Raw genomic sequence first — 15,226 nt, forward strand, 5'->3', positions numbered from 1 at the left:
ATTAATCACTTTTTGCTCTTACCATGAAAGTCCTCAATTTCAAAGCACTTCCGTTTGATATGAACAGAAACTTGCCTCATGTGGAAGTTTGTGAATTTGAAACATTTAACATCTTTTTCAGATGCACCAACAGTTTTCATTCAGCTTAATGTTGATTGTGTAGCTCAGTGACCTGAGGCATTTCATCGGCATGTTAAATGCAGGACTGTGGCTCTTAACAGGGAGACATCAGTGCCATACGGTGTTAAATGTGTTGAGGAGCAGCAGAGTCCCTGCTCTCGCTCAGTTCTTGTGTTGCGCTGATACTGCCACCATTAATGTTCATGCGGTCTTGTTTTCTCAGCCTCTGTGTCGTGCAAACTTCTATAAAGATATTTATTCTTCAAAATGTTTCTGTCGAGACAAAGTACTGTAACATAGGACGTTTGATTTTATGTTCTGGAGCCTAAAAATCAAGTATACTTTACAAGTATGTATACATCTGCCACTCCGATGTTTTTGTCCTAGAAAATAAATATATTTTTGTTTCTCATTTTAAGCCAGAAGAGTCTCGGGAGTTCAGGGTGTTTTAAGTGGAAAATGCCAATAAATTATATGGACATTTATATCATAATTGTTATTTCTTTGTTTTGTACAGTCACCCTAATGAACAAAAAAGTGTTTCAAATGGAAATAATGTCACTCAAGAGCTACATGCAAGATTTAGTCCACTTTCAAATGGTTTCCCAAAAGTCCCATCAAGGTACAACAGACAAAATCCCACAGTATGATCCTATATCTACATTGTTAAACTACAAACAAACATCCTTGAACAAAAACTATACCTGTCAGTATGAATTTAATGGTGTTATTTGGTACATTATGATCTGCTGTTTTCCTGCAGGCAGCACACAGACCATTATAAAGCTGATTTTGTTGAGTTCAGCAGAAGCTTCTCTCCAGTCTGACCGGGGCTCCAGTGCAGGCTGGAGGCTTCACCCCCTGTAGACGCAATAGGAGTTAGTCACATCAGAGCATGGCTCATTAATTGTCAAATATAGTAAAAAAGAAGAACTTTATAAATGTGTAGGTTGAAGTGTTGCAGATGCAACAAGATGAAACACACTTCAACTCAGTAGCACTAAAGTACATTGTCAGGATCAGCAGTGGTGAATAAATATATACAATTTAAAAAAAAAAAAAAAAATTATTTTATTTATATTATATATATATATATATATATATATATATATATATATATATATATATATATATATATATATATATATATATATATATATATATATATATATATATATATATATATATATATATATATATATATATATATATAAAATTAAAACTGAGAAATAGTGTAAACTGAAAGTCTTAGGCTGACTCTTCAAAATGAGTTGTTTTTTTTTTTAATCTTAAATAAATAAAAATAAATAAATAAAATTTAAAAAAAAAAAAACCCCAGCAACCAAGCAAGTCCTTACCTTGTAAAGTTGGCAAACCAAACGGAAAAGGGACGACATTGCCTTGTCCTCATTCTCCTCTGTGTATTCCTGCAATGCAACAGTTTTATTATTTTTAGTCTATTAGATTTCAAATGTACGGAGCTTCATCAGCAACTCTTGACTACAGAGAAATATTATGTGGAGTGACAACCAGTTTACCAAAACAATTTCTGTCACACAGCTACAGTACAAACACACACACACACACACACACACACACTCTAAGTAAATACAAAAGGAGTGAATTCAAGTCTAACACTTCCTACATCATTTCCAAATCGGCAGAAACAAGATAATTAAATGCCCTTCCAGCTTCATGAAGGCCTGTACTTTCAAACTTTTCCTTGAATTCTCTCTTTTCTATTCAACTCTACTTTTATTAACTTGCTCACTGAAAAACTGTTTGTCACTGAGGTTTAACTCACCCAAATTATAAAAACAGATCTAAAACAGAACTTAATCACTATTAACTTTAAAATTAAAAAACTTTATATCCATCTATCATAGTGTAAGTAGTCTAGGCCCCCGACCCTGCCACTAGTGCCTCACCCCGTTGAAGGTGACCCAGGGGACATGTGTGTGAGCAGGGTTCAGAGCTCTGGTCATGACAGCGTTGGCGTGCATCAGCTGGTATCCCAGATCTCCTTTCACACAGGAGTCAACACTCGACCAGGAAACAGAGGGAGCGTAGAGTTGGAGGCACTGAGAAACCAGGACAGAGGCATCACCACAACATGTTTTTGTTTTTTTAATTAAAAAAAATGATATATAAAATAAATAAATGCAAAAATCCCTAAAACACAGCAGCGATTGCCACAAATAAATCTCTGGGTTTCAGACTGTTAGTTGGACAAACATCATCTGACATTACGATGGCCATTTTTCACTATTTGACATTTTGTAGAATTATTTAATTGAGAAACTAATCGGCAGATTAATTGATAATGAAAATCATTGTTAGTTGCAGCCCTATTTGGTTTAGACGTGATTAAACTGGTGACCTGTTTAAAACTTGTCTGATTATCTGATAGCACTTGTATCTAACCCTAAAGGACAAGTAGGAAGTTATACTAGCAGTCATGACCCAAATTATGTAAATACTGCAAGAACATTGGCAAGTTAAAAAAAAAAGAAAGCTACAGCTCTTTCTGTAGATACTCACAGGCCGAGCAGCGTTGAGAACATCTGCAGCTGACTCCATGCAGTAGACGATGTGAGCTGCTGAGTGTCCCGTTAAATGGATGATACAGGCCTGAGGGGTACATCAGTTCATCTAAAGTCATCAGGATTTTGAATGAATAGAGCATGACAGAGGTACAAGTGATGAAACATGCAAACCTCAATTATGTTTCCTCTGCATTCAGGCTCTCCATGCTGACAGGTGAAGGGAGAATTGGCTGACGGAAACTCCTACAAGGGAAATACAAGTCTCACTTCCAGGTGATACTAATAGTTTACAGTAGTGAAGAGTTTGTTGTCAGTAAGACTTCCTAAGATGACATAAAAATGTCCCCTCCACTTTCAAAGCCACTGCGCATGTGTTAACAGAAGAGAAGGATCAGCATACTTTAGCGTTCCCGTAGGGCACCAGAGTGAGGGTCATGATGTCCTGCAGCATCGTCCAGGTGGGGAACAGCTGCTGGGAGATGAAGATTCTGCAAGCTGGACACAAACTCTCATAGTACAGAGTGACAGATACTGGAGGAACAGCCTGGTTTGGTCTGGCAGCATTCACTTCCATACACTGCTTCTGAACCTGCAAAAGAAAAAAAAAGAAAAGAAAAAAAAAAAAAGTCCTCTAAAATGTTGAATGTTTAATCATTTACCAAAAATAAAAATGTGACAAAAATAAGTCTTGGAAAGGAGCGCTGTGTAAGCTAAGTACAACCAACTCTGTTAATGTAGAAGCTGATCCAACGGAGTAGCTTCTCTATGGCTGTTTTACACCTGCAGAAAATGTTTGTGTTTTCTCAAATGTGTGACATATAAATTCATGAACACTGCGGTCCTCCTGATAGGTTAGGACACAGGAAATTTTGCGTACTGTACGTTGCAACAATAATCTCCTTGGGCTTTTGCTCTTTCACCAGTTATAATGACAATGTGTGTGTTTTCTGATGCTTTGATTTTATGAAATTATGACCATTTAACATTAATTTGTACAAGTTTGGCATGAGGAGGAGGACACGATTTTATTTTATTTATTTATTTTTTAATTCATCCCACCACTGGTATAAATTCGACCAGATCCCAAATGCTTTATTTAAAGAAAAGACTATTTAGATTTACAGCTTTGGTAACTGTAGGATTTTCATGCTTTTCTGTTTAATTTCATTGTAAATGTAATATTGTAGTTTTGGGCTTCAAACTATTGGTCAATGAGCATTTTCACTGGTGACTTACTGTAGACTGTTTATGGCATTTTATGGCATTGTAGAATAGACGATGGTGATAATAAAGATTGGATTGATGAAAATAACATTTTAGTTGTAGCATTACACCTAATTAAAGCATGATTATAAAAAAAGTTTGTGGCTCACAATGTTCAAAAGTATGACAAACCGTGAACCCTGGTTTTTTCCCCCTTTTTCCAGCCTTCAGTCATCTTTAAACTCATTAACTGTTTGTGTTATTTGGCCCAGAGATGTACTGCTAGTCACATGAAGAACCTCTGGTGTTCAATTTTCTGAAGCATGACTCTCATTTAGACACAGACCAGAGAAGGTTTGAGCTCCGGTAAATCCAATTTTCCTTGTTTTGAGACACAGTTTAAAGACGATTTTTCTCATCTTCCCAGAACAGATAGAACAATTAATTTAAGATTTTCCTATTTTCACATACATGAAAAATCAGTTTGGTATTTCAGATATTGATAAGGGCATGATATAACTGTTGGGAATTCTCACAAGAATAAAACTCAAAAAGGTCTGTAATTGGAGCAGAAATATAAAAGCAGGCCACAACAGAGAAAACAAAGACAAATTTCAGGTATTTGGCCGAATTTTCTCATTTTATAGTAATATAAACGCTTCGTATTTCTATATTTCTTCCATTAGGATAATCTAGAGGAAAATAAAAACCCCTGCTTTTATCCCCTTTTTTTTTTTTTTTTTTTTTTTAATAAATGATCCAACTTATCTTACGACAACAAAAATACTGTGATTGGGCCAAGCCCTTCAGCTCTGTTTTTCATTACTAGTAACGTCAGAAGTGTTGACATTTAGGCATTATCAGCTGAAAGACTCACTGTTGGGCAGCCCGAGAAGTTCAAGCAGAATAAATAAGATGAAAATAAATGCCAATTACCCTGTACCATAGACTCACCTGGCACTCTATCGCGATCTCCAGCGATCGACACCACTGAGATGGTGGGTAATGGCAGGCAGGTTTGGGATGAGATATCCCCAAAACTCTCCCGCCAGCACAGAGGATTAAAAACGCAGCCAGCAGTCCTGACAGTTTCATATCTGACAACAGGAGAGGACTCCACTAAACACCGAGAGGGAGAGAACAGAGGAGACTGGAGCTGCTCCGTCGCAGAGCCGCCTCTATCAGTCCCATCACCCGCTGATCAACGCCAGGTGTGACTGACTGCTGCTGCCTTCAGGGATCCTCGGAAACCCCTGCTTCTGGCTCCGTGAGCAGGAGAAAAACAATAATAAATTATATCTGGCTGTTCACAACTGGGAGAATGAAGTAGCAAATATGAATGTTGATATACCACAAAAAAAAAAAATCGCAAATCCTATATCAACTTTTAATAGTAAAGTAATATTATGGTGATAAGCTCCCCTGTAGTGGTCCCACAGGAGAAGATCAGTGTTTGCAAGCATGTGTAATTATTAAATTAAATATCCCCAGTCAGAAAAAAGGCAAAGACGGGTCTGATATCTACATTTAACCCCTAAACTCAACAGAGACTCAAATTAGAGTTGAATTGAAATTGCAACGCCTCATGGGAACTGTAGTCTTTTAATGCTAGCAAGAAAAGTGTGTTTTTTTTCTTTGGCAAAATTATGAGGCGCTTACATTTTACGAGCAAGCACTGTAGTATAAACCAAATTTAGACTAGAATATGGACACAAACCCGCAGGGAAGAGTGTCTGTCCTTTACAAATAGTGACGAAAAAACGTCTGAGGGAAAAAACAAACAAACAAACTTGAGTATAACTATCCAGTTAATTGGTGAGGGAGGAAGAAATCGTCCGCCATCTTAGAGTCCGGATTCTTGAGGTGGGTTAAACCGAATTTACCCGCGCTCCGTTTCAAGTTGGCGTTCAACAAACGCCTGACACTAATCGATGTAAAATCTTTTGAACTGTCTCTGAGAAGTTCATCCGCCCTGTCGCTTGACTTGTTGTCAATATTTACCCCATATGCGAACCTTATTGACGCGGAATGTCTAACGGTTGTTTCGCTCAGAAAAGCCACCCAAGAGCCGTTAAATAACCTAACGCCCCCGACCCTGTCTAGCAATTAAAATGTCTCCGGAATGTTCACCTATTTTTTTCGGTGATGACCCAAAAAGCCCGATCGCCGTCAGCTGCGTGCCGGAACGGGAGCTAATGTTTGCTCGGCGGCAGGTAAGTCGGCCTTACCACCGCAACAGAACCCACTGTCCCTGCAACGACGCTAGGCTGCTGGCGGACGACCAACGCTAAATGAGAGCGAGTGGGGACCGGAGCAGGCGAGAAGGACACGGACCTGGCTACTTCATGCTGCTAGAAATGGCTAGAGGGAAGCTACAGTGAAAATGGTGATAAGACAGCTCAAAAGTTTCGACCCTGCCACTCATATCTCGCAGTACGGGGAGCAGTGGTAGACTCAGAAAGCCATGGAAGTGGCTACTCAACCCTGGAAATTATGTTCTCTTAACTATGGCCTGTTCTCACTGCGGCACACAGCATCAAAAGAAAGGATTATTTACACACCTTTAGCAGCTGAGATGTGCTGCTTTAACTCCAACTCCATTGGTGTCATCTCAGATAAAAGCCGATGGTACATAACCAATGGTTTATAACCGCAGGCACAGAGACTAACGAACATCATGACCCTAACATGGCTGGTTGTCTAATAACCCGGTGAGTTCCAGCCATTTCAAGGATATAATTATTCAGCAGAGTTTTCATTCAAAACACCCCAAAGAAGCTCTTCGTAAGGTAAGATGAGTATTCTTTTAACTTCAGTGCTGTGTACAGTCTTTCGGGGAGTGGATATGTGTTGATGTTCAGGGTACTTGCAGGTCCTCAAATGTCTTAAAAATCACTCAGAGCTTTCAGATTCCTCACAAAAAAATCATGTGGACCTTTTTAAATAAAAAGTTTATTTTTTTTAAATGGTCAATTCATCAATTCATTTATGCTGCTTTTCCATCTCCAGGTCGTGTTTATTGACTAATGAGGCTGCAGCAGTTGATTCAAGCCGGGTGAATGATCTGACTGTCCCCATTTCTTTGCAGTCATTTGGCATTTAGGTTTTTTGCTGTTGCTATCAATTGGCTCTTGATGATGTCTTATGTCTTTGGCACTAGCTTATGTACATTGATGTATGGTATGGCGTAAAACCTTAGTACTTAACTAGTGCACACAGTAAGCCCGTGAGGTAAACTACAGTTTTTTGTACTTGATGTGCAGAGTATTACTATGCACAGCAAACTTTAAAATCTAAAGTGTGTAATAGTATACATGGTGTAAACCTTAGGTTTTTTGTACTGTTACATACAGTAAATCTGTGTCTTGAATTTGCCTAATGCTTGTAATTCCACAGCATGTGTTATTGTGGTATATGGAGTCTTCAGTTGTTGTAGTGTGTAATCTCTCATTTTCGCTGTAGAAAAGTCTAAGTATATAAATTAGAGCTGTAACGATTAGCTGATTAAGCAATTAGTTGATTGAAAGAAGTTAATCAGCAATTATGTTAATAATTGTTTAATTATTTCAGTCATTTTTTTCAAACAAAAATTCCAAACATTTGGTCGTTCCAGATGCTCAAATGTGGGAATTTGCCACTTTTTCTGCCCCTATGTGATAATAAAAGAAATATCTTTGGGTTTGGTTGGACAAAACAAGACATTTTAAGATTTGACTTTAAGCTCTGGGAAAATATGATGAGCATTTTTCACAATTTTGGGACATTTTATAGATTAAACAATTAGTCAATTAATTGAAAGAATAATCTGCAGATTAAATAAAGAAAATAAGAGTTGGTTTCTGCCCGAAAATAAATGAATGGTATTTATGGTGTACATTGTGTTAATAGACGCCTTTGGTGTTTGATTAGAGACGCCACCTCCAAGGAAAAGTGGAGGTGAGGTTGTCTAATAACCTGTTGAGTTCCAGCTATAAACGTTACAAAATAATACACATAACAATTTATTAAACCATCATCTCAAATTTATTTGGGGATTTGAAAGTGCCATACATGAACAATAATGTTCTGAAGTAGGTAAAGTCAGGTTTTACACCAACAAAAAATGTTTGAAGCCATCATTTTTCTTTAGATGAGACTCCCAATGGAAACACAAGCTAATTTAAATCCTGATCAAACACAAAAAGCTGAATGTTGTTGCATAATCATTACAGTAAATAAACAATAACAGTATTTTCTCACAGCAACAGGCTATTAACTAAGGGTAACTAAATGCTTTAGATTCAAGCAGAAAGACCAGTCAATACAGCCACTATAGAAAAAATAAAAGTCAAAGCTACAGAAACATAAATTTAAAAGATACTATGTTGAATGCGATGCAGAGACAAGTAGAGGTATTTGATCGTATGCACAGCTCAAATTGAAACAAAACCTTTCTAAATGATCAAGTCCCTGGATTTAAAAAATTTTAAAAGTTGTTAACCAATGTCTCATCTAACTCAAGGTGAAATGGAAAAACAAACATATCCCCCAAAATGTTGCGGTTTCTTTTTGGCAAAATTTACTGCTAGATCCCACCATGTTTTTGCATGGAAGAAAGTTAATGGGGATAGACAAGCCATTGAACAGCAGCTGAGCATTGTGTGAATGCAAATCATCAGTTACTAACCAGCCTCCTTCCTCTTTATCCTGCCCATAACTTCACCAAACCTATAAAGGACATAACCATTCCTATACTTACGAAACTTAACCTCCAATGTTAACTCCAGCGCAATACCTTAATACCTACCACACTAAACTTACCTGTACCTACATAACCAGTTGCTTCACTTAATTATTTCTGACCCTGTACCTTACCATTTCTGTTTAACAAACTATTCACTACACACAACACTGATTTTGACCAGTTTTGTAAAAGGCTGTAAAATGATTGTGTTCAAAATTGCATTCAGTGCAAACATCTTTGAAAATTCAGTTCAAGCAGTTTTTGATTAATTAAATGTACAATGTCTTTATCATTAAGTTTAGCCAAGTAAAACTATTACCTTAAAGTTTTGTAAAGATTTCGTCATGGTTAAATTATACAAAACAAATATTAATTATTCTTATGAGGTAAGTCATCAAACATGCTACAAGCCCATCCACTACCATCCTTCTCTGCCTAAATGACACACTGCTTGCTGCATTGTAGCTGAACACTGGCATGGATGTAAATTGTGTCCTGCAGAATTATCCAATACAAACATAATTCCTAGGGAAGAGGAACTATGTAAAGAATATATTCCCTTTCTAGGAATTAAACCTTTCATTATTAACACCAAAAGCCATCACCATTACTTCACAACAGAGAACCTGACAAACAAGGTTATCTTCTTATTTAACACTTACAAGATTTCTCTCATTCGGTCATTCCTGCATCTCACAATATCAACCCCTTCAATCAAGCTCATCAAACCAAGTAAATGGTCTTAATAAACAAGACAGCCGGTTGGAAAGACCTTGCTAAAGGCATCCGACTGGATCTAATTTGTCCTAAGCCAAACAAATGCTGATAGCGGCCATACAGCAGTTAGGCCCATTTAGTCTTCCATGCCACAAATACATGGTATCTAGCACAAAATTTAACACAAAACCTTTGTGCTCAAGAGGATGAACAAATCCTGCTGATTTTAAATTGCTTGGTAGGAGGTTTTAGTCAACTGTTAAATTAAAATAAAGAACACAGAAGTCTAAAAATAAAAATCTAAATGGCAATCACATTTTTCTTTTCATTTAGTCATAAACAACAGACATACCTATCTAGAAAAATAATTGTGAAAATAAAACTTCAGCCTACTTCAAAAAACTAGGTAGTAGGTTATGAAAAATCACTTTGATGGACAGAGAACTACTTAACATGATTTCTTCAAAATAAGAGAACAACTCTGAAACCAAATGATAGGATCTAAAGTTTCTTGCCAAAGCACACTCTCCATTATTTGAAAAACCTTCAGCTGAAAGTACATCATGACACAAATTTTATGATATGAGACACCAATTCTTTTCCTACAAAACAGTAATTATTTTGAAGTTTGTCTTCAGTGTCTTGTTTTTTCATTTTTGTTTGCACAGTGATAAAACATTAAGTTACAAAAAATGACAATGACAACAGAAAAAGACCAGATTGTGCACAAACAATTAAAAAATGCAACATGTCTTCACTTTATAGAACTAAATACTCTTAAGAGGTCAGTTAATTAAAGATGCCACAGAAGGAAAAAAAACTTGTATTAATGCTTTATCAGTGATACGACATATCAATCTCATCAGCAACGTGTTCATATTTAGCACCACCGCATGTCCACCTGCTTCAATAACAGGGTTGACGTAAATGAAGACAGTCAGAGTATCTCCACCTCACATGAGATACTTTTGTGCAAATGCTATGCTTTAAATCTAAACTGCACAGAGCAGTAGTGTAATCTGTTTGTGCACATATAAGCTGTACACCTTTTATTTATTCCTGCTACAAAATTAACTGGGATATGTTTCTATTTTAAATAGAAAATATTAAATAAATGTATATTTCCAGTGATGTACTTAATTTAACACTTAATCTTGTCAGTGTGCAAAAAGTTAAAAAAAAAAAAAAAAAAAAAAAAGATCTCTTGAATGACAAGAGAGAGATGCCTATATTTTGGTTTCACATGCCAGATGTGGACCCTACATGTCTGATAATAATCATTTAAGTGCATCCATCCATGTTGACTGTATAACAAATAACTATGAGATAAAAAAAAGAAATTAGCATTTTAGTAAACATCCTGTCAGAGAGGAAATTCAGGCTAAAAAGACAAACGTGAAACAGTCAGATGACAGCTGGTAATGTATGGGTAGTATGTTGTTAAAATTGACAGTGTGCTAAGTAGACTGCTGTTACAGAGTCTTAATTTCTACACACAGGAGCGTAGTACTGTTTGTCCTTTAACACAGGGTATTACAAAACAGTGTGAACAGCTGTCCAAAATCACAAACTTTGATTCTAGCTTTAAAGAGTAACTACATACAGGTTAAAAGTCCCGGTTGCACTGCCATCTAGTGGTTGTGTCATTCTCTGTCCACAGCCTGTGCAATGCAGCATTTGACATTTTACTGCTGTGCAACACTATACCTCACAAGCACAGCAGACAATGCCCAATGGGAAAGCTTTTCCATTTGCTTTGAAGAAGATGTCACAGTACTGCCAATACTGTATAAGTGACTTTTGAGCTTAGGGAAGTGCATTTAAAGAGAACTACAGCAGTGAGTGCCTAGCACCAATCATGGAGACAAAGTAAAGAAAAAAAAAACTGAAGCTTTCACAGAACACTTTTAACACATCACAGAAAGGTTACAAAACATATCTTTTATAGCTGGTGGCAACCTTGGTACCATAACCGGTATCAAAATGGTACCCAACCATAATCTCCGTATTATAATTAGAAATACATATAATGCCTAGGTACCTATCTGTTACACAACGATGGCATGCAGAATCAAACATTTACACCTTTTCACTGCCACAAGGTAGGAATAGGACACATTTTTCCAACTCCCTTCATGGCAATAAACAGCCTGACAAAACTGAGAACTCCAAGTGTATGTACGCAATAGCATCAAGCATGTATTTGACTAATGACCGCTGAGAGATAGGTGCATTTTAAAGTGACCCATTAAAAAGGAAAAATTTGATACGGAAAAATAAAAATATTCTGATCAAACCAGTGACAAAATGTAAAATCAACTACTCTTATTTGCTTGACTTTAATGGGCAACCCAAACAAACAATGCTATATTAAATGATAGCTGTATTTTCCCCTATAAAAATAGTTTGAATTATTCACTTTAACCCACGAGCACCACTTTATCTCCACTCACAAAGTGCACAGTCAAAGGAGATCTGTTACCTAACCAGGACTGGAGGGACCTGGATAGGCCTGATATGTAAACAATTTCCATTTCCATAATAGATGTTCTTTTCTACCACCATTTTGAATATACCTCACACATATGAAGAAAAAAAGGTATGTTTTGCTGCTGTGTACCAGCATTTGTCAAACAAGTGAAGTTCATTATAATTTTATCACATTTTTATGGTAATATACTCTATTTGGTCCACCATAGCTGGAATCATACCTTGTTAGCTGGTAGCTGACATGACTGCAAATTTATACATACAGTTATAGTAATAAAATTTACAACTGTTTGGTTAATCATAAGTCTTTACATGGATAAGTTAGTTCTGTGCAGCTCCTTTAAATATGATGTATAATTTTGATATGCATTTTTGGTGTCTTTAGTTTTCCAGTTTCCCGCTGTACACTTAAGATCATCGCTATAATTGAACTATTTTCCAAGGCCAATGCCATTAAAACAATGAACCTCTGTTTTTCTTATTATTTTATATAATAAATGTCACATAAATTAATTTAAACGTCAGGTTTAGAAGTATGTCACTTGTACAGCTTCTCATAGTAAGTGTGATGTAAATTCAGTGTGGCAACTTGCAGGGAAATAAGGTCTATGACCTATTTAATGCTAATAAATACAATGGTTAAAAGCAATCAGTTATAGGAAAGCAACTTCCTTCAGTAATAAGACTCTCCTTATTGGTACTCTAGTGTACTCATGCTGTTGTAGCTTTGTAATCAACAAGACACAGCCTCAGTGTCCAGTTCATCAGAACATTTTTGTCCATAAGAGAAATACGATGGCTGAGCAGAACAGAAGAACTTTTAGGCACTTTTCAATCATTCCCTACAGAACTGGAAACCTGTAAGTCTAGTTCAATATAATATAACTTCACATCAGGCTCCGGACCACTTATCAAAGCTCTTAGCTTACTGAGGGTGAGCAAAACTCTCCAGAAAACAACAGAGAAATCAGGTTTAAAACAGCGGTCTGACTAATCCGACATTATTGATACCTCGCTTACAACTGAGAAACTGTGCTTTTTGGGGTGTTGATTTTCCAAAATTTGCTTGTAAACAACTCACAGAAATGCTTTCACTATTTACGCGCTTTATGTCAGCTGCTTCACAGTAAACACCTCCTCACATATTAATACTAACACTTTGTGTTAATGAGTGAGCAACAAATAGAGTATGCAGACTTTACCTTGATTGTCACATCTTTCTACAAACCAAAAATATAAAAACAAATTTACCATCAGAATATTTTAAAAGATGTTATAGTGACATATAAAGTATAAATACACCCCCAAAGTAGAATTCATGAAATCCTGTGAGTTTTGTATTTTTTCCTATTTGTAATGTACTGAAGAAATGTACAGAATGAAGACATACTGTAGCATGAGTTCTGTTACGATTGAATGCTTGAGTTCCTGTGGAAACCACAATGTGAAACCAGAAACCAGATTAATGTCAATGCCAGCAAGAACATAACTTTTATATTCCTAATGAATGAAATAAAAGCTTTCAGCCAGCAATCAATATGTGAAATCATTGTTATGGTGGATTCTCAGAAATCTCTAGCTCTGAACTCTGTGCATGTGTGTATTGTGGTTGTCTTGTTTTGAATAAAGTGCTTGTATGTCTCCTCAGTATCTACATTACTCATAGTGCATATGCGCTGGGTAGTGCAAAGTCCCATACTGAAATCAGTTTCCCAGAAGCACCTCAAACACTACTACTGCACTAATTATATGGATTTAATATATAATATTACATTTATATGGATGAATTTGGCTCAGGGCATCAGCCAGTACTGTGTGCTAATATATAGGGCTGCCCCCGCCCAAAGATTTTCCAAGTCGACTAATAGTCGTTAGTTCAAGCCTAAAATTGTTAACACTGCCCTACATGAGTACAATACAAAACTGTAATAATGAGCCTTTTAAAATGTAAATTTTATAAGTGTACACACAAAGCGAGCAAGAGTAGCTGCCTGTTAATGACACCGGCAAAAGCGGTAATAATTCTGAATGCATCGGAACAACCAGCAAGAAGAACATTAGAGCGAGCGGCCATGCTAAGTGGCTAACGTTGGGCTGCTTATATGTTTCAAATGATAAACCCTGTTCGAGGTTGACGAATGAAAGGTGAATGTTTGCCTGCAGAGTTTGTATGTCACCTTATAGGGGTCGTCCTTTCCTCTCTCAAAATGATCCCACACTTTGGATTTCTTGCCGGACATATAATTACTGTAACAGGCTGCCCTGTGTTTACTGTGTGTTCCAGTATTTGAGGTAGTGTATCCCCTAAGAGTTGCCGTAAGGCAGGAGTTGTTTGTGTAGTCCCCATTTTAGGAAAAATAAAGTTGTTGCTACTGTTCATCGTACTACTTATCTATGTCCCGTTTATTATTTTATAACTAAATATGCTAGGCGAGCCCAAGACGCTCGGTTACGTTACTGTCTAATAACCGTAGAAACCAGGCATGTAAATGATGTCTGTCTGCTGCTTCCTGTGATGTTTGAATTTTTTATTTTTATTTTTTTCTCCCATGCGACCAACTAACCAATCAAAACTTGGCTGACTAAGACTCTTCTCATCGACTAACGTTTAGTTGACTATTAGGGGGCAGCCCTACTAATACAGCAAAATACAGAGCATTAATTTGGGTTGTTGGCCAAATTATTTTAGAAATGTTTTGAGGTACAGTATAAGGCAAGCGTTGCCAAATCTAGAGACAAGGACTTTAAACGTGCATGAACCTTAATGTTTAGCTTCTTAAATATTTATGATCGAAATGTGCTGACACATATAGTGTTTGGATTAGTGGTAGCTTCCATCAATATCTCTACACCAGAGAAATATTATACAAAAAACAGCAAACCAACTCATATCTCTGCCTTAATAGTGCTTGTTATAAAAACACTTCTGTATTAATATTCTTAAACATAGGTACTAGTATCCTGTGTTATGCTGATATCGTCCTCATAAACCCCTACACTGTCAAAAGTGGCTTGGCTTTTTCAAACAATCCTAAGTATCTCAAACTGCATCCCTGTTCACCTGAATTGGTTGAAAAATTGATGCCAAGAGCTAAATATTCAACTATTGCATTTAACTAACAAAGCTGACAATGACAGAGACCTAATCAGTCTCAAAACTGCTGTGGAAAAAGGGCTAAAAATCTGCTCCAACTATTTTAGCAAAGCATTTCAGTGAGTGTCGTTCAGTGATGTGTTTTATGTTTGCTGTGATACCATACCAATGTAGGATTATTACATATTCAAATCTTAGCACTGAAAATTCTCGTATGGTGACGACACTAACCGGTACTCTGTTAGAGCCTGGTAACAGTGTCCATATAGGTGCATCCTCAGTGCTAATACAGTGATGCTCTGGGAAAGTGCCAGGGTGATGTGCTGGTGTGTC

General features: G+C 36.7%; 1 protein-coding gene across 1 annotated transcript; it reads right to left on the reverse strand.

Moving 5' to 3' along the window:
- Nucleotides 1–610: 610 nt before the first annotated feature.
- On the reverse strand, nucleotides 611–5,106 carry LOC120790989 (gamma-interferon-inducible lysosomal thiol reductase-like). Its single transcript, XM_040129050.1, has 7 exons — nucleotides 4,824–5,106; nucleotides 3,067–3,255; nucleotides 2,838–2,909; nucleotides 2,662–2,751; nucleotides 2,049–2,201; nucleotides 1,479–1,547; nucleotides 611–981 (listed from the first exon to the last, which is right to left on the reverse strand). Exons 1-7 carry the CDS (start codon nucleotides 4,962–4,964, stop codon nucleotides 922–924), a joined length of 774 nt encoding a protein of 257 aa, XP_039984984.1. The 5' UTR covers nucleotides 4,965–5,106; the 3' UTR covers nucleotides 611–921.
- Nucleotides 5,107–15,226: the final 10,120 nt, after the last annotated feature.

The sequence above is a fragment of the Xiphias gladius genome, chromosome 6 (genome assembly GCF_016859285.1).
Source record: "Xiphias gladius isolate SHS-SW01 ecotype Sanya breed wild chromosome 6, ASM1685928v1, whole genome shotgun sequence".
Taxonomy (NCBI): Eukaryota; Metazoa; Chordata; class Actinopteri; order Istiophoriformes; family Xiphiidae; genus Xiphias; species Xiphias gladius.